At 43.6% G+C, this 20,047-nt stretch overlaps 1 protein-coding gene across 2 annotated transcripts in view; it reads left to right on the forward strand.

Moving 5' to 3' along the window:
- znf574 (zinc finger protein 574) overlaps window positions 1-14,467 on the forward strand; it is a 34,067-nt gene extending 19,600 nt beyond the window's left edge. For both annotated transcript variants that reach the window (XM_015950294.3, XM_054741099.2), the window contains exons 7-10: window positions 5,116-5,210; window positions 9,383-9,531; window positions 9,624-9,911; window positions 13,597-14,467. In XM_015950294.3, the coding sequence (XP_015805780.3) occupies window positions 5,116-5,210; window positions 9,383-9,531; window positions 9,624-9,911; window positions 13,597-14,196 (1,132 nt within the window). In that variant the 3' untranslated portion in view covers window positions 14,197-14,467. The remainder of the gene's footprint in view (window positions 1-5,115; window positions 5,211-9,382; window positions 9,532-9,623; window positions 9,912-13,596) is intronic.
- The last annotated feature ends 5,580 nt before the right edge of the window (window positions 14,468-20,047 follow it).

Raw genomic sequence — 20,047 nt, forward strand, 5'->3', positions numbered from 1 at the left:
CTCAGACCAGCCCGTCTCAACCACGCCACGTTCAGAGTCACTTAAATCACCTTTTTCCCCATTCTGCAGCTCGGTTAGAACTGCTGCAGATCGCCTTGACCATGTCAACATGCCTAAATGCATTGAGTAGCCACCGTGTGATTGGCTGATTAGTAATTTGTGTTAACAAGCAGTTGGACAGGCGTACCCAATAAAGTGGCCAGTGAGTGTATGTACATTAGGGGTGCTCAATGTTGGCTTTTTTACCCAGAAACTGGTGGTGTCTGACTCTTGATACCTCATCTATGCCGTCTCCCTCTCAAAAAAAAAAAAAACTAAAACATTTTAGGCTGCTAACATCACCTATCCCCCATCATGCATATGTACATTTTAAAAATACAACTACTTCAATTTAAGTCAGTAATAGGAATAGTGCCATGTTTAATTAGCCTCCAACAGCATCTTGAGTCACATTCTCCCTAGGCGTGATGCTATGTAGTAGTAGAAGTGTATTTAAACAGGGACAGATTTAACATTCACTGTAAAGGAGTTGTATTGTAATAGGATATAGCAAAGATGCTAATTTTCACCTGTAGTCCCTAGGCAAGATGTGTGTATTAGTAATGTATTATTTCTATTTCTATGCAGGTCCTTCGCAAAAAATTTGCATATTGTGATAAAGTTAATTATTCTCTGTAATGTACTGAAAAACATTAGACTTTCATATATATCAGATTCATTACACACAACTGAAGTAGTTCAAGCCTTTTATTGTTTCTAATATTGATGATTGTGGCGTACAGCTCATGAAAACCCAGAATTCCTATCTCAAATAATTAGCGTATTTCATCCGACCAATAAAAGAAAAAAGTGTTTTTAATACAAAAAAGTCAACCTTCAAATAATTATGTTCAGTTTTGCACTCAATACTTGGTGGGGAATCCTTTTGCAGAAATGACTGCTTCAATGCGGCGTGGCATGGAGGCCATCAGCCTGTGGCACTGCTGAGGTGTTATGGAGGCCCAGGATTCTTCGATAGCGGCCTTAAGCTCATCCAGAGTGTTGGGTCTTGCTTCTCTCAACGTTCTCTTCACAATATCCCGCAGATTCTCTACGGGGTTCAGGTCAGGAGAGTTGGCAGGCCAATTGAGCACAGTAATACCATGGTCAGTAAACCATTTAGCAGTGGTTTTGGCACTGTGAGCAGGTGCCAGGTCGTGCTGAAAAATGAAATCTTCATCTCCATAAAGCTTTTCAACAGATGGAAGCATGAAGTGCTCCAAAATCTCCTGATAGCTAGCTGCATTGACCCTGCCCTTGATAAAACACAGTGGACCACACCAGCAGCTGACATGGCACCCCAGACCATCACTGACTGTGGGTACTTGACACTGGACTTCAGGCATTTTGGCATTTCCCTCTGCCCAGTCTTCCTCCAGTCTCTGGCACCTTGATTTCCGAATGACATGCTAAATTTGCTTTCATCTGAAAAAGTACTTTAGACCACTGAGCAACAGTCCAGTGCTGCTTCTCTGTAGTCCAGGTCAGGCGCTTCTGCTGCTGTTTCTGGTTAAAAAGTGGCTTGACCTGGGGAATGCGGCACCTGTAGCCCATTTCCTGCACACGCCTGTACACAGTGGCTGTGGATGTTTCTATTCCAGACTCAGTCCACCGCTTCCGCAGGTCCCCCAAGGTCTGGAATCGGTCCTTCTCCACAATCTTCCTCAGTGTCCGGTCAACTCTTCTCGTTGTGCAGCGTTTTCTGCCACACTTTTTCCTTCCCACAGACTTCCCACTGAGGTGCCTTGATACAGCACTCTGGGAACAACCTCTTCGTTCAGAAAATTCTTTCTGTGTCTCACCCTCTTGCTTGAGGGTGTCAATGATGGCCTTCTGGACAGCAGTCAGGTCGGCAGTCTTACCCATGATTGCGGTTTTGAGTAACGAACCAGGCTGGGAGTTTTTAAAAGCCTCAGGAATCTTTTGGAGGTGTTTAAAGTTAATTAGTTGAGTCAGAAGATTAGGTTAATAACTCGTTTAGAGAACCTTTTCATGATACGCTAATTATTTGAGGTAGGAATTTTGGGTTTTCATGAGCTGTACGCCAAAATCATCAATATTAGAAACAATAAAAGGCTTGAACTACTTCAGTTGTGTGTAATGAATCTACTATATATGAAAGTCTAATGTTTATCAGTACATTACAGAGAATAATTAACTTTATCAAAATATGCAATTTTTTTTGCGAAGGGCCTGGATATTGCAGCTAGCCATGGTGATAACACATTTATAAAGATCTTCAGATCAGAAAAGCAAGTCTTGGGTGAAGACTCTTGTTTTAGAGCTTGTTTGCTGCCTAGCTACACATCGCTACGTGCTGAGAGGACAGCGTACGTTAACATCAAAATTTCTGCCAAATAAACTAAAATCTCAAAAACCACAACATGTTTTTTATGTTTCTAATGCTCTTCTAAGATACAGGAGCAGACAAATCATACATCATTACCTTGATTTATAACACTTTTATTCATCCAATTAAGGATGACCCAAAGTGCTGAACAAGACATTTAAAATCAATAAAAACAATAAAACCCACATAAAATCATACTGTAAGATTTACAACATGCTAAAACACATCAGGAGATTAACGATCTATAATAGGAACAGATATAAACAGAAGAACAATAAAACCGGTCTCACAGCCTACTATGTAAGAAAGATCTAGTATTGTCATGCGTGCCGGTGAAGTAAGCCAAGGAAAGGCGAGGATCCAGACCGGGGAGGAAACAGGCAGACAGGTAGGACTTCTTTATACTGATTTATTAGCACGCACGCTGGACAAAGAAACAATGAACCGACACAAGACACAGAACAGAAGGGGTTTAAATACAGGAGGACCGGTAGCAAAGGTGATTGGGAAAACAAGAGGCAGGTGGGAGTAATTAACGAGACACAAGGCTGAATCGAACAGGGAGACAGGACAGGGTGTGCCAAGTATCAGATGTGGGGGGTAAAAAAAAAACAGGAATAAGGATAAAGTACCAGCAATAAAATAAATAATCTGCACACTACTACATTCAGATCACATTACTTCTACAATTAAGGAAAGCAAATAATAGAGAACTTGCCATAAATAAATTAAATGATTATATAAACTTTTGTTCTCAGGTAGGGATGTAAGAAAATATCGAAATGGCAATATATTGTGATTTCCCCCCCCCAGCAATATTATATCGATATTCAAAAGCTGTGTATCGGAAATATCGATATGGCAATATATCGTGATATTTTTTCCTGAAACTATTACATCGATATTCAAAAGCTGTGTATCTATTTTTTTAAAGAATTTACATGCAAACATTTGTGTATTTTCTTTTCGTTTTGTGCAATTCAATCGCCACCCGCTAGTTGGCAGCAGTGTGCAACGGCTTTTGTTTCCACCATTGAAATGTAAATCCCTCCATCATGGTTCAGATACCTCATGTTAAACATGTTACATATCAGTTTGGACTGTTTATTGAACATTCCTACAATAAATTCAGTAAAAAAACAACTGCTTGTAAGTTACGTCTGACAGAATGTATCGCAATATATCGTATCGTCTCCCCTGTATCGTGATATATCGCATCGTCTCCCCTGTATCGTGATATATCGTATCGTATCGCCAGAATTTCAACAATACACATCCGTGGTCTCAGGTGATGTACACCTACTCTAATGTCTGTCTTTCAGCAGCATCAGGGTCAGCTGTCCCTCATATTGATTTCTATTGTCTTTTAATAAGTGACAGAAAAAGAGACCTTTAGCATTCTGCGTGTGGATCAGCAGTAAGCGTGACTAAAACAGATTTAATGCAGGACGATGTGTGCACGCTCTTATCTGCACGTAACATTTGTAGAAGGACAGTGTTTCTAAAACATCACCTGAGCTTATTCTGATTACGAGTAACTGCTGCAGGATTTTTATTTCTGTGAAAGCAGCATTAGGTGAAAACACCCGGACACTTCTCTCCTCCCCTTAGGCTATACTCATCACAACGTTATGCAATAGATAAATATAGTCTTTCATGTTCTAACTCCGATTTCTTCCAATTTACTGCTGTTCTTTTATCTTTAGCTGTTAAACACTCCGCTAATACCCCTTATTTGAGCTGGAGTACTGCTAAGTACATACTTGCTGGTAATCCTCCCACCAGTGTACATTGGCAGCACAAAAGCAAAACATGACTTCTATCAAAGCTTTCATGAGTCCCTAATTTAGCAGTTTAATTTTTCTAAATTCCTAAATAAAATGCAAATATTTGCCTTTTTGTTCTTATAATTTGGAACTTTAACTTGTACTATAATTATTCATATTTTACCAAATCACTTTACACAAAAATATATAATGAAAACATTAACTTAAATCAGAAAAACATTGACTAAAATGCTTAAAACATCCATGTAAAAGCAATAAAAAAGATAAGATACAGCAGAGAAGGTAATATAAAAACTCTGAAAAGTAGATCAATGAGGGTTTATCATTTCTCAGATTGCAAGATGGCTAAAGAGTAAAAACGAGCCTTGAATCTAGTTTTGAAGACGTTCTGCGTAGGAGATTGTCTGGTAGTTGGTGGTAGGTCTTTTTACAGACTTGGACCCAAGACCAAAACAATTCCTCAATCTCAGCGTTGCCATAGAAACAACCAGCAGACGCTGTCCGGCTGACCGGAGGGCGCATGTTGGTGCATACTGGTTCAAAAGGTCAGACTAGTGACCCGGAGCGCATCTGTGCAAAACTTTCAAACCAAGAATTAAAAAACCGTTCGGGTAACGAACCGAGATCCAGTGAAGGAAGGCTAAAACGGTCCTGGTCAAGAATCTGGACGCTGAATTTTGAACCATCTGTAGCCTTGAAAGAGAGCCTTTCTGATGCGTGCATGCAGTGAGTTACAGCGATCCAGTAATAAACGCCTGGAATACTGAGTCCAGGTAAGGTTTTGACCGGAACGACTTGATCGTAGACAGCCAGCGTGGATGAAAAAATCCAGATTTGACTGTTGCATTTAGAGCTGCTACATCATCTGTGCTATAATTATCGCCACATTTTCTGATTACTTATGTCTTTGTGTTTTTAAAACTGTGTGTATTTGAACAGATTGCTGCACACCAGTCACCCGTTCCCCTGTCCAGAGTGTGGAGAACCCTTCAAACGGAGGAAAGACCTGGACCTGCATTCCCTCGTGCATCAAGGTGAGACACACGTAGCGATGGGTACCGAATTCGGTACTTTTTAAGGTACCGACCGAATTTCATAGTACCGACTGAGCACCGATTCACGTCATTTGAAACGGTGCCTCGTTTCGGTACCCGTCCTTCATAACAAGAACTTGCCTAGACAGCTGCGCATGCGCAAGAGCGTTATGTCGTCGGTCGCTGCGAGCCAGTTGTAAACAGAGCAGCATGGTAGAAAGAACACACGCTAAAGCTTGGGTCCACTTCACTAAATGTGATGGGTAACTGGGTGATGATGAAACCAGCGACAACAATCTAAGTGAGACATCCTCATCTTAATCTGCTCTGCTAGGTAAATAAAATGTTTAAGATAATGTTAGCTTGATTTGTTAGCTTCCGTTCCGCTAATGGTGCGTTCGCTTTCTCCTCGGAACTCCGATTTTCCAACTAGAAGAACATGAGTGCGCTCTAAAGTTTGGCTTCACTTTACTAAATGTGATTGGGTGAAGATGAAACCAGCGACAACCATCTAAGTGTGAGGCATCATTGTTTTAATCTGCTCCAGCAGCTAAATAAACTGTTTAAGATAACGTTAGCTTGATATGTTAGCTTCCATTGTTATCAGCTAATGGTGCGTTCGCTTTCTCCTCGGAAATTCTTAACTTCCCAGTAGGAAAAATCAAATGAAAAAGGACAGCAAAGGGAATGAAGATGCACAGTAAATTTAGTTCACAGTAAAGATGTTTGCTTCAGTTTAATTATCAGCTTATAAAACTACAAGGATGATGTTAAAATACAAACAGTTCTTTGTTATTAATCGTGATATTTATCAAATATGGTTATATATTGAGAGAAATATATATTTAATTATAAAAGAGAATTAAAATATTAAACACTCAAAAGTATCCTAAATTGGTACCGTTAAGTACCGGTATCGATTCCTAGGTACTGGGAATTAGTACCGAGTCGATTCAAATGTCAAAGTTACCCATCCCTAGACACACGTATACCATTCAACCAAAAGTGTTTGGTTTAGCCAGAGCTAAATTGGCAATCTGAGTTAGAATGTGTTTTGTTCTAAACTCACATCTTCCTCGTGTAACCTCGTTCACCTGCGTTCCTGATTAGTGGGTTCAGGCTGATGGGAAAAATTGACAAATGATGACGTGCTTAACAAGAAAGCAAATGAAAGCCGATCTCATTCCTCACTGTAATGGAAACCGATTAGAGATGATGTTCTTATCAGTGCGGCACACACTGAATTACTATTGATTAATGCAAAGCTGTTGATAAATGAACACACGGGTTTGCCCGGGTGGCCTAGTGCGTTTATTTATACGCGTGCAACCAAGCTAGATGTTCGTTGTTCCTCTGATGTATTAGGTCAACGACTTGTAATTGATTTGTGTGCCGTGTGGAGCTGAGAAACGAGGTGGGGGTAAATGAACTGGGTCAACATGTTGACACTTCATCTTAATCAGGGGGTTGTTGGCATGGCAACCTCATTAGTTCCACTTGAGCAGTCAGCGTCCAGCAGAGGTCAGAGGTACGAGTGTCCTCTGCAAAAGATGACAGGAGAGATTGATCTATTGATCAGTCCAAGGCTGTAAACTGAGATTGTCCTTATTAAAGCTTGAATTAGAGGGTCCCAGTGGGGGTGGGGGTGGGGGTGGGGGCACAGAGGATGAACTAATGGGTTACACGGTGCAGATGGTTAGCAGATTGCAAGATACTGGCGCCATGGCCTTTGGACGAGCCGATGAACCGTCGGTGTCAACCGCCCCCTGCCAGGTTTTCTAGAGCAACACAGTGAGTTTCCGTGACTCTGCTAAAATGGAACTGGGGCACCGGCTGTAAAGAGATAAAGCAATTAGTGGATGGGTTTTTGGACAAATTCTCCAACTGATGAAATAAAACAGCCAAACCATTTTACAGATCATAGCTCAGCTGCTGCCTTGTGATGAGTTCATGATCAGAAACGACCATTTCAGATCAAAGGCCTTGTTAATGACAGACTGAATAAAGTGTTTAGTTCATCTGTCCACTAAAGCGTTCATTCACCATCGTCTAGATCAGAGCTCTGCAGCTTTTACAATCCAAAGAGCCAAAACGGTTCCAGGACCTTTGGAAAACAGACGAGTTATAACTTGTGGCAAGTATTTACAGTTAGGCCGCAGAAAACAGGTTCGCCTTTGTCTTTGAAATCTCAGATTAAAATCAGGATTCAGATTATTTTTTCTGGGATTAAATTATGAAAAAAAAAAAGCTGCATTTTTGTCACACTTACATTTTACAATAAGAGTTAACTTTAGCTAAAATAATAAAAACTATCAAGAGCCATTGTGGAAGACCTAAAAGAGCCCCCTGCGGCTCCAGACCTGCAGGTTGCAGACCTTTTATTTGGCTTCTTACACTTTTGGCTACAAGCAAAACAACAGAACAAAGAAATGTTCTTTCTCTCCATCCCACATCAGACAGACTAGACATTCCTAATGTGAGTGCTTATGGAAAAACAGATTTGAAAGTATCATTAATGGAATCGCTTTAAATAAGACATGTAAACATTTATGTAAAAACAGAGTAAGACAACAGTCCTTCCTTGTGTGTGTGTGTGTGTGTGTGTGTGTGTGTGTGTGTGCAGAAGAGGGCTAGTTCTGTGTTTGCAGCTTTACAGTAAAAAACAACAATTTCAGTCAAAGTAAAGGTGCATTATGGACGTTTGACAGCCAAAACATGTATAGAAATAATAAATGTCTTCTTCATACATTCTCCTGCAATGCCCTGGTCCTGTAGAATGAGCCCTGGCATTTTTACTGTGATTGCCTGTTTTTCTGTAAAATCACAGAAAAAGAGAGATGCTCGGGTCGAGCAGGCTGCTTCATGCGCGTTCACGCTCAGGCATCGCCCGTAGCATTTGCTATCAGTAGCTTTAGCAGCAGAGAGAGAGGCAGTGCCACTTTGTAGCTGTTCCTAACGCCTAGTGACAAAGCTAGCTACATTTCTGAGGACCCTTAGCTACTTTCTGTAGAACTTTCTTCTAGATTTTTCCTGCAAATTAGCAACAAAATAGCCATTTTTGCTTCGAACCGTTCTTTGGTTTGATGTTGTTTCAGCTGTCATCAAGGATATGAATGTTACAGATACTGTGAATGTTACTAGAATGTAGCTCACCTAGTAAGATGTCTGACTCCCATGCAGGAGACCTGGGTTCGATTCTGGATGTGAACATAGTTCATTTAGAGTTTCTTTTTTACATTAATGGTATATTTTTTTACAGTAAGATGCCCAAATTTTTATTTGAGACTCGCCGAACGGCGTTGAATTCATAGATAAAAAAGATGTGGGTTCAACTTTCATTTTGGAACAATTTTTCAAGCAAGGGAAGGGAATGATCTGAGCATGCAGGAGGACTGACCCATCATAAACCTTTGTTGGCTGTGCTGAAGAGAAAGGTACAGAACCAAATTATTTAATTAATTAGCTGCACGTTCTCTTGTCCTCTGTCGTCCGAGCCACACACACACACACACACACACACACACACACACACACACACACACACACACACAACTGTCTCAGCTGTTATTTTCGTTAAGGAGTGCGCACGTACAGCATGCGCGCCTCGTGCATGAGCCTACTATTGAAGCTGTTGTTACGCTTTTGGCCTGAGGGGGCAATCACGAGCGTAAATATTCAAAAGTCCATAAAGTCCCTTTAAAGAGAGAGAGGAGACGACAGACATGAACGGATTGCTGGGATGTCATTGGGATGAGTCACGACAGCATAATGAAATATTTATCATGGATCAGTCACCAAGGCGTCCACAGGGACGAGTCAGCGGATCCTAACAGCTGGATTCAACACATGTTTTGCTGTTTCATTCATTATGAATCCATTATAAAAGTGTACCGACAGTCACGTTTCATAGGTGGATCAGCCATCCAGATGTTTCCACGCTCAGCTTCACACAAGGACACGCCGCACTTGTTTTGGGGATTGATGGTTCAGTGGAGCTCTGCATGCGTTCATAATGATGGACGTGTTTCTTCAATGAGCCGAAGCTTCTCGTGTGGGATTGTTGGAGAAGCCTGCAGCGATCCACTCGCCTAAATCATTCCTCGGATTTTTAAACACTTTGCAGCTTTAACGTGAGGGGGGCGTGTCTTAAACTTGATTCTGTTCCATTACAGACAAGCAGCCAGCCACATGTCCCAACTGTTCATCTCAGTTCATTAACCAGTCGGTGCTGGAGATCCACATGCAGCGCTGTCCCGTTGCAGAGGAAGAGAGGAACGTCGGCCGTGGACGGGGACAGGGCCGTGGACGTTCCACTGGACAGGTGGGGACAGTTGGAATCAAAGTAAATGTCTCTAGCTGGCAGTTTCACCACAAGGACAGTTTCGTCTCATCCTGCCTTTACCCCACCCACAGGTCGAGTGTGACCTTTGTGGTCACCGCTGCATGACCCAGGAGGGCCTGGACCTCCACCGGTTGTCCCACACGGGCCAGACGCCTCTCAAATGCCCAGTGAGGCCCTGCCGCCGCCGATTTACCTGCAACAGCACCCTGGAGGAACACGTGCTGGCTCACTTCCAAGGGACGCTCTCCAAGTCCAAAAGCCGGCCCCGCTTCCGCTGTAAGGTCTGCCTGAAGGAGTTTGCCTACAATTCCACCTTCCTTGTCCACATGAGGACACATACCGATGAGAGGCCCTTTGAGGTAAGAGGAGTTGGTGTGTGTGTGTGTGTGTGTTTATATAAAAGTCACTTTCTGTTAGCCGTCAGAGCCCGGTTTTTCTCCTCTTCATATGAGATCTTTACACACATCATAGTTCTCCAGTCCCCCACCTTGGACGTTTATGCAGCTTGTGTCCGTGGGGCGATTCCTATCTCCCCGTGTACCTGTGATTAATGACAGCACTGACTTGGGGCCTGTCAGCTCCCCTCTGTGTCCGTTTCTATTCTGGGATGCTTTCCGTCTCTCTGCTGCTCTTGTGACGGAGCAGGACATCAACCCACCCTACTCCATCTCAGCGCGCCGACTTAAAGTGAAGATTTAATCTTTGTTTCTCCGTTTCTGTCAGACGTAAACTTCGTTATGCTCAGGAATTTAATGATTTATGATATAAACTCTGCTCCCTGAGGAACAAAGATTTGCTTAATAATTATAGAACAAACACACGGGGATTGTTTAAGCTTTAGAGATACTTGAACTGCTAATTTATCAGATTACAATTTCATCCTGATTGTTCCCAGAGATAATCTAAGCGAAGCTCGGTGTCTCTGTCGGGTATAATCAGGTGTTTAGTCGTAAATCATCGTCTGCTTTCAGAGTAAACGGCAGAAAACGGGCAGCCGTGGAAAAGCTGATTACCTTAGAAATGGTTCAAGTTTCTGCTCACACGCTTCATGTTGGAAAACTAATGAAGCTCCTTGTAATTGATTCACCCTAACAAACAGTTAGTTAGTAATTGATTATTTATAGAGAACATTAATGAACAGGCTCTGTTCCTTACAGGTCAAATGTTTATTACGTATGTAAAACCCTGACACAGTCACTGAGAAACCCTTTTTTCTACCCCTATTTCCTGCTTCAGCCGCCCATAGAAAATGGGAAAACACTTGGATTAAAAAAAACGGTCAGATCTACGTCATTTCATTTCATTTATTTATAAAGCCCCTTCTGCGACCAATGCAGACGCCCAAGGTGCTGAACACAACACAATAAAAACGTAAAACCATCAGAATAAAATATAACAATCGTAAAACCAGCATAAAATCAAGTAAAAGAGAGTAAAAGCAAAAAATAAAATCCTGAAAAAGATTAAGATGCCGGGGCTTCGAAACCGGGTAAAATTTGCTAATCCTGAAAAGCCCTGACAAAAAAAAAGGGTCTTAAGGCGAGTCTTAAAAACCCCCAATGAGGGTGACTGACGCACCACCAAAGGCAACTGGTTCCAAAGTGCAGGTGCCAACACAGAACGTACGGTCCCCCCGTGACCTGCACTTAGTGCGTGGAACGATCAACAGCTCCCTGCCGGCTGAGCGAAGGGCCCGCGAGGGGGCATGCAAAAGGTTGCCAAGATATGCTGGAGCAGTTCCTTGTAAGGCCTTGTATGCCAGTACCAAGACCTTGAATTTTGCCCTGTATTGCACAGGCAGCCAATGAAGGGATGCCAACACAGGGGTGATATGTTCCCTGCGCCTAGTGCCTGTCACGAACCTAGCGGCTGAGTTTTGTACCAACTGCAAGCGTGCTACCGCACCCTGACTAAGGCCGGCATACAGTGCACTGCAGTAGTCGAGCCTTGAAAGAACAAAAGCATGTGTGACAGTCTCTACTTGACACTATAATTTAGCGTTCATGGACTCATCCATCTTGACCCGCAACAGAGACGGCTGTTTTAGCTTCCAGGAGGAGTCATTTGGAATTCTAGGATGTCCAAGGAAGATCCCGCCTTTCTCGTCTCTGATTGGCTAGAAAGGCTCTACTACGATTGGCTATTTCATTTAACAGCAAACTGGCTGTCCTCGCTAAGTGCTGACTGTGTCCTTCTGCCACCAGCAGAAAGCTGTTTTGGGGAGTTTAGTAAAGAAAATGTGAACTTAGCCCTACGATAAACATTCTGTCCTGGTTTGCTAAACATTTTATGTTTAATGTTTCATAAAAAAAACTGAAAAATGTCGGACCTAGTTTATATCTCTTGGCTCTGAAGCATTAAGCCGGGCGGACACTGTGCGACTTTTTCACTTTTTTGAGCCGATTTTCCACTCGTGTGAGAATCCACGAGATCGGGGCGAGTTTAGCGCTGAGCGTCGTGTAGTGTACCGGGGGTTACGAGAGGCGATTAACACCACGTGACCAGCTACCGATCAGCAATCGTGAGCTCGCACGGACTTCTGGCGTGTTTGATATTTTGCTCATCCCTCGTGAGGGTATCGCACTGTTGAAGCGGCGCTGTGAGCAGCTGTGACCCAAAAAGTATCAGAACCGCTCACGGCGCATGTGCAATCCTGCATCAACTCCGCTCGCCCGCTATTTCCCTAATAACACACGCTGTTCGTTTTTATTTCTACACGTTTTTTTACTCACAAAGATTGTCAAGAAAGCGTGTTTGTCGTGTTCATGTCAAATTAAACTGATCACAAAACACAGATTTACTTTCTTTATTTCGTTTTCCTCATCCAACCCCCATAAATCCCTGTGTGTCCTCCTGCAGCACTCCCGAAGGACAACAGGCAAGACAAAAAAGTCTGACGTGTCGTGAAAAAAACTGCTATTTTTAGCATATTTTTAGGTCCGACCTGTTGCTACCAGACGTACAGTGTGAGCACATGGCTCGTGAGATCTGCCCTGCGAGGAAGTCGTACAGTTTGAGCTGAAGCTGAGTGCTACGAGTGAAAAAGACGCACAGTGTCTGCCCAGCTTTAGAGTACACAGGATAAACACATGTGCCTTACCTGGGTATGACATTTAATAAAACAGCCCTATTCTGCCCAGCTGTGTGCATCAGGTCTGCTTCTTCTCTAGAATAATGAAAACTGGTGAAAAATAGGTCTAAATCATAATCAGCTTTAACTTCATTTTTGATTAAATGATACACATTTAATCTGATGATGAGAGATGTGCTCTAACTTGTGAACAGCCTAAACCTATTAAAGCAGGATAGCCTAATAATGAAGTAATAAGATAATCCCAATACAGCCAACAGATATAAAGTCGGTCTACAGTGTGATAAAGTGCTACAAGAATTATTACAAGTTCATATTTGATTTTTTTTCAGGCTCTTTTATGAAAGAAACTGAACCTGGTTTGTTGCTAAACAGGAAAGGATGTTTATTATAGCGATGAGTTCACATTTTTCTTCCAAAAACTCCTCAAGATCTGGCTGTAAACATAAAAACCTGCAGCGAGGGAAAACTGTTTCCTCTTACACGAAATAGCCAATCATAGTAGAGCCCTTCCAGCCAATCAGAGGCGAGAAAGGCGGGACCTTCCTTGGACATCATACTGTAGAATTCCAAGAGCACAGCACGTTTCGGCTAGTAGAAGCTAACCGTTAGCATTGGCAACTCCACCACACAGCAGAACTCCTTCACACTTTTGTTTTTGTGGAGATAAAACATCAACATTGCAAAACAGTCAGTAGTAGAGTGGCGTTGCTGTTAGCCAATCAGAGGCGAGATGTCAGAGTATCAGGAAGTAAGACAAAAACGTGCCTTGTTCTGCTTGCCTCTGCTCTGGGTAACTTCTACTTCCTGAAACAGGAGCGCCACAGCTTTTTTTCCCCACATAGATGAACTCACAAGGCATTTATTCAGTGACCGCTGAAGATGTGTTTAAAAAAAGAGCGGACTTGTCTTTAAATCATCAGCAAATCTATATTTTGTTTACCTCCCTTCAGTGCTCCACATGTGGGAAGCGTTTCCGCCAGCTGCCCCACCTGCAGGACCATGAGCGGATCCACTCTGGTCTGCGACCTTTCTGCTGCTGGATCTGTGGGAAGAGCTTCAGCGTTGCCGCCCGGCTCACCGAGCACGCGCGCACCCACAGCGGTGAGAAGCCCTACCCGTGTCCTCACTGCGCCGCCGCCTTTCGTTCCCGCCCCAACCTGGATAAACACATGCGGATGCACGGGGACATTCCTCCAGAAACCATCGAGCAGGTGGCCCAGGCCGCTGAGGAGGCCCACGTGCAGAAGGTGCTGGAGGGGGCCAAGGTGCTGTCTTCTCTGGCCGCCTCAGAGGAGATGGATTCCGGCACCGTGCAGACCATCTACGTACTGCAGGAAGGCGATGCCGGCACGGAGACGGTGATGATCCCGTCGGATCATCTCAGCAGCTTGGAGGGGACCTCGCAGGTCGTCATCCTGCCCTCCTCAGTCCTGGGAGCTCAGGGCATAGGCGTGCCCACCATCTCCATCGAGGACAACGAAATCACCATGGTGGAAACGAGTCAGTCACCACAACACGCCATCGAGTTCATCGTAGAGGAGACGGTGTGAAGGTGCTCCAGTAACAACACTAACTCTAGCACTGGATCAGAAGGACTACCCTTTAGTTTCCTTCATCCTTTCATCAATTTTGCAGCAATGCCAAAAAATCAACCTAAAGTTTTACGTGCTAAAAAAAACTTTAGGTTTTTATTTAGTTGATGTATTAAAATGAGATACTAATAAAGTTGGCCCTTGGGTATTTACCAGTGTTTGTGCAGCCCCCGTTTGTGTGGGAAACACTCGGGTCGGCTTTCCAGATAATAAAACGCTTCGGCTCTCACACGTGTAAGCGTTCATCTTTTCACGAGCTGGGGGCAGCGCCCCGTTCCGGTTGATGGGGTGGACTTCATAAACCCTGCTGTAAATCGCCACTTCTGCCATTTCACTTCTAACAAAACAAACACGAGCCACCAAGAAGCAGACACTGGCCACCTTCAGATGGCTGGTGCGGATAAATCGGCTTTAACGTTCTGATAATACGTTGCACCGTATGTTATCGATCGCCCATCAGCCGTGATTAAATACAGTAATACTGAGGATGATGATTTAACTGAGATGTAGAATTGTGCAGTGGCGAGTAATGTAAAGGAATCACCCAGCTCTAGCTTCATAGTTATCAAAAATAAAGATCCACTTTGCGTCTGAATGGGAAGAGGCCATTACGGGCTCCCAAGGCTTGGTTTATGGCCGTCTCCCACCCAGCGACTGCCGATGGGGGGTTCAGACCACGCACAGGCAGAGGCACTCACCCTTACTTTGTTTTCATGTCGCAGAAGCAGAAGTGCTGATTGTGCGGGTTAGCCGAAACAGGAAAATGGCAGCGTTTTTTTCAGAGTGAGAGAGAGAAACGGCGAGCTCGTGCCGAGAACTCGGCCGCTTTTTAAAATCTTTCCACAAAGAGTCAACAAGCAGCCAGTCAATAAAAACGTGCCTTTTTATTTTCTCCCCTCCCCGACAAAAGTTGAGAGCTGATGTTCACGTTGAGTGCTTTTCATCGTACCTGCTGCCTTAACACTGGAGCGGAAAACTCACAAACAGACGTGTAACTAAAATGTTTAGGCTGGCGGTGGGATCGGAAGACTTTGATGCTCCGGTGAAGCCTGCAGTATTTAAGTCTTTTCCTGATGTGCCGAAGACAAAATGCCCGTTTTTAATCCTTTGCTCAGGTATTTATTTTAGAGCTGAGCGAAAGGCGATTCGGGTTTAAAATGTTAATCTTTAGTTTTTTGAGGATAAGAACTCGCAAATGTTTGCAGGTTTTGGTTTCAGCCCTCTTGTTTGACAATGAGTTTCAGTTTATAAAAACAAATACAGAAATAGATTGTTTTTGTTCTTAATCGAGTTTCTGATCAACTCTCAATGTTTAAATAGGATCAATTGTGATAGTTTGCAACATAAGATCCTCATCTGTGCCCCAGACAAGCTGGTTCCCAAAGTCAGAGACTCTCTTGGTCAGCTTGCTTCCCACACCAACCCTTCTGTCAGGAATCTTGGCGTGACCTTTGACCCAGCTCTCACCCTGGATTCTCATGTCAGTTCTCTTGTTCGCTCTTCCTCCTTCCATCTCAGGAACATTGCTAAGCTGAGTCCCATTCTGTCTCGCTCTGAACTTGAGACAGTTCTCCACACCTTCATCTCCTCACGCGTAGACTACTGTAACTCTCTTTTCACGTGTCTGAGCAGAACCTCCCTGAACCGTCTACAGGTGGTTCAGAACGCCTGTGCTCGGCTTCTGACCAAGTCCTCCAAACACACCCACATCACCCCGCTTCTCCTCCAGCTTCACTGGCTGCCAGTCAACTTCAGGGTTCATTTCAAGATCCTGGTTCTGGTCTATAGGGCCTTACATGGACAAGCACCATCTTACATTGGTGGTCTTCTTAGTCCCTACACCCCCAGCAGGTCCCTGAGGTCCAGTGACCAAAGCCTACTGGTTGTGCAGCACCAGGCTAAAGGTCAAAGGTGACAGATCATTTGCTGCTGTGGCCCCCAGACTCTGGACCTCTCTCCCCCTGAGCCTGAGATCAGTGGACTCAGTGGTCTCCTTTAAAAAGCAGCAGAAGACTCACTTGTTCAGGCTGGCTTTTGTATGACCTTCTTCACCTCTCTCTCTTTATTCTGCTCTCCCCACCTATTCCACCTTCCTCAGGATCCACAGATTTCCCTCTTTCCTGTTCACTCTCTCTTTCTTAACTTTTTTTTAATCGCAATTCTCTATTTTTGCTCATTTTAAATATATTTTTAAACATTTTCTAAATTCTTTTTTATATTTTTACATTTTTTTTTGTGAAGCGCCTCGTGATTTTAATCTTGAGAGGCGCTATAGAAATGATATTTTCTTCTTCATAAATGAGATCTGGTAACACATTTGTACATATCTGGATTATTGGCGTTAGGATCCTGTTAATCCATTATTCATTTATAAGCTGAACTCTAAAGCTATTCCCGGGCTTCCCTTTGTCATCATTTAAACAAGCAAATGTTCCGGAGTTCATCTCGAGTGTGGCGTTGCTGTAAAAACTCACAGGAGAGGATCAGAACGACTCGGTGCCGTTTAAACAGGGCACTCTGCTAAAGTTGAAACCATTTGGTGGTGTGTTCTCAGACATCAGAGCGAGTTCACCATCCGGAAGATATTCCATAAACCGGAAAAGCGGAGATCAGACCAAATATTAACAGGTGAGATGGAGTCCACCTGCACGAGAATGATGGGAAGCAAAAAGTAAAGGAGAACACTTCGAACGGCTGATGGTGTTGAGGCATCATGCGTAAGACGTGACTAGGCGTAGGGATGACACGCCTGCTTCCCAGTGGCACCGGGGTCACTGGTGTTTATCGACGTGTCTGGAGCAAAATGATGATCGGGGAGATTCTCGGCTCAGATTCAGCCAAATGCAGTTAGACAACACGTCCCCGTTCCCTGTGCTCATGGACGACATCGGCATCGGACCACAGGAGTTAATTTTTAAGTGCAGCAATCAGAACGATGGGGTTGATCGCACTGATTTAACTCCACTTGTGTAGCATTTTAAATGCTTGAAACCATTTAAGAACGGGCCCAAAAATACAGCTGCAGTGATGTTCAGCATTTTAATTGACTCTGAAGGAATGATTTAATGTTTACTTTTTATGTATAATTATTTAAACTTATCTTGCTCATTTATGATCTACATAAAGGATTATTAGGAACACCTTAGTATACAGTGTTTGACCCCCTTTCTCCTTCAGAACTGCCTTAATTCTACGTGGCGTTGATTCAACAAACAGCCGAAAGCATTCTTTAGAAATGTTGGCCCACATTGAGAGGATGGCATGTTGCAGCTGATGGAGATGTGTGGGATGCACATCCAGGGCACGAAGCTCCCCTTCCACCACATCCCAAAGATGCTCTATCGGGTTGAGATCTGGTGGCTGTGGGGGCCGTTGTAGTACGGTGAACTCATCGTCATGTTCAAGAAACCAGTTAGAAATGATTGGAGCTTTATGACATGGTGCATTTTCCTGCTGGAAGTAGCCATCAGAACACGGGTACATGGTGGTCATGGAGGGATGGACATGGTCAGAAACAATGCTCAGGTAGCCCGTGGCATTTCAACCATGCCCAAGTGGGACTATTGGACCATTCCCATCTGTACCGGGTCGGCCCGGGCCGGGTAGCCCCAGTCGGCCCCAGCCTGGCCCGGTTGATTCCACACATCCTTGCCTTAAGCCCATGTGGGCTGATTCTACCCACCAATCAGAGGCTTGCTCTAATGGAAGGTGTGAATTTGCTGTCAGCAGTGGGTGTGTTGGCCCTGGTCGGCCTGAAGCAGACCCCCTCGAGAAGAGGACTGAGAATGAGCCTTGGTTGGCCCGGAAAAATACCAGGCCACCCAGATATGTAAACAACCTACGCTACCCGGCCCGGGCCGACCCGGTACAGATGGGAATGGCCCATAAGGGGCCTAAAGTGTGCCAAGAAAACATCCCCCACACCATGACACCCCCACTACCTGCCTGCACAGTGGTAACAAGGCATGATGGATCCATGTTCTCATTCTGTTTACACCAAATTCTGACTACCATCTGAATGTCTCAACAGAAATCGAGACTCATCAGACCAGGCAACATTTTTTAGTCATTAACCCTTTAATGCATAATGGTGACTACAGTGGACAGGTATTCAAAATTAGAATTTATTTATTTTTGCTATTAAGCACAGCTGTTTAAGACTTTATTGCATTTGAGCCCCTCCATTTGGACTTCAGTAACTCAAGCCAACATATTTCATGTTCAGAATGCACGCTGTCCACTGAGGTGGACATGTAATAAATTATTAGTAAATTATAAAATTTTACTAAAAATATTTGTTGAAAATTGTTTTATTCACACCTAAAGATGAATGAAAAAAAAGTTACAAAAATCATGGTTGAAGATTTCATAATTCATGCATCAAAGGGTTAACTGTCCAGTTTTGGTGAGCTGGTGCAAACTGTATCCTCTGTTTCCCATTTGTAGTGGAGATGAGTGGTACCCGGTGAGGTCTTCTGCTGCTGTAGCCCATCCGCCTCAAGGTTGTGCGTGTTGTGGCTTCACAAATGCTTTGCTGCATTCCTCGGTTGTAACGAGTGCTTATTTCAGTCAAAGCTGCTCTTCTATCAGCTTCAATCAGTCGGCCCATTCTCCTCTGACCTCTAGCATCAACAAGGCATTTCGCCCACAGGACTGCCGCATACTGGATGTTTCTCCCTTTTCACACCATTCTTTGTAAACCCTAGAAATGGTTGTGGGTAAAAATCCCAGTAATTGAGCAGATTGTGAAATACTCAGACCGGCCCGTCTGGCACCAACAACCATGCCACGCTCAGAATAGCTTCAATCACCTTTCTTTCCCATTCTGACATCAGTGTGGAGTTCTGGAGATCGTCTTGACCAGGACCACACCCCTAAATGCACTGAAGCAACTGCCACGTGATTGGTTGATTAGATAATTGCATTCAGGAGAAGTTGAACAGGTGTTCCTAATAATCCTTTAGGAGAGTGTATATTCTTGTATTTCCTGACCTATAATCCAGGTTGTGTTTGAAAATAAAAGTGTAAAAAGGTGGTAATTCTAAATAAAATAGATTGTAGGGAAGCAGCTGAGCTTCATAAACACACGTGGGTTATTTAGGGCGCCTCTTCAGCTTTATGGCTCTTTAAAACAAGCCGTTGGATGTGGAAACAAGAACACAATAAGTGGCTTCTATTATTACCTCCAGCCTCCATTTTCATGTTCACTCTTTTTAAAACTATAAACACTTAAAATATCTCGTTGACCCCGTAGCGAGGCTGCATATTCAGATTTCAGCTATCACAGCGGGAAACTCAGAACTCGCTGACATTACAGAGTTCCGAGCAGGTGGAGGACAGCACGAGCTGTTTTTGGCTTTTCATCACCAGGTGGGAATATTAATAGAGCAGAAAAGAAGTGTACGTTTTTCCTCTGTCACAGGATTAAAAAAATAGATTTGTGCCAACTTTTTGACAGCTGGTTTAATTTCTTCTCATCTATAGTTCTTTTAAAGCTATTTTAGCCACATGTCCACTCCATCTGCTACAACAGCACGAACCTGCTTAAAGAGCACATATTATGATTTTCTTTAAGTTGCAATAGTTTTATGGTTGATACAAAATATGTTCATGAAGTTTTTTTGCACCAAAACCCTCTCGCATAAAGCAATTTCACCAGCTCCAACTTTGACATTTTCAGTACCTTCCAGAACGAGCCATTTCAGGGCTTTGCCACTAAATAGGCCTCTTTTCCAGCAGCACTATTCTCTGTGACTCAGGTGGGTTCGGTTCAGTCTGGCTGCCTTTTTTAACAGCATGGTTCAGTATT

Source organism: Nothobranchius furzeri, chromosome 5 (assembly GCF_043380555.1).
Source record: "Nothobranchius furzeri strain GRZ-AD chromosome 5, NfurGRZ-RIMD1, whole genome shotgun sequence".
Taxonomy (NCBI): Eukaryota; Metazoa; Chordata; class Actinopteri; order Cyprinodontiformes; family Nothobranchiidae; genus Nothobranchius; species Nothobranchius furzeri.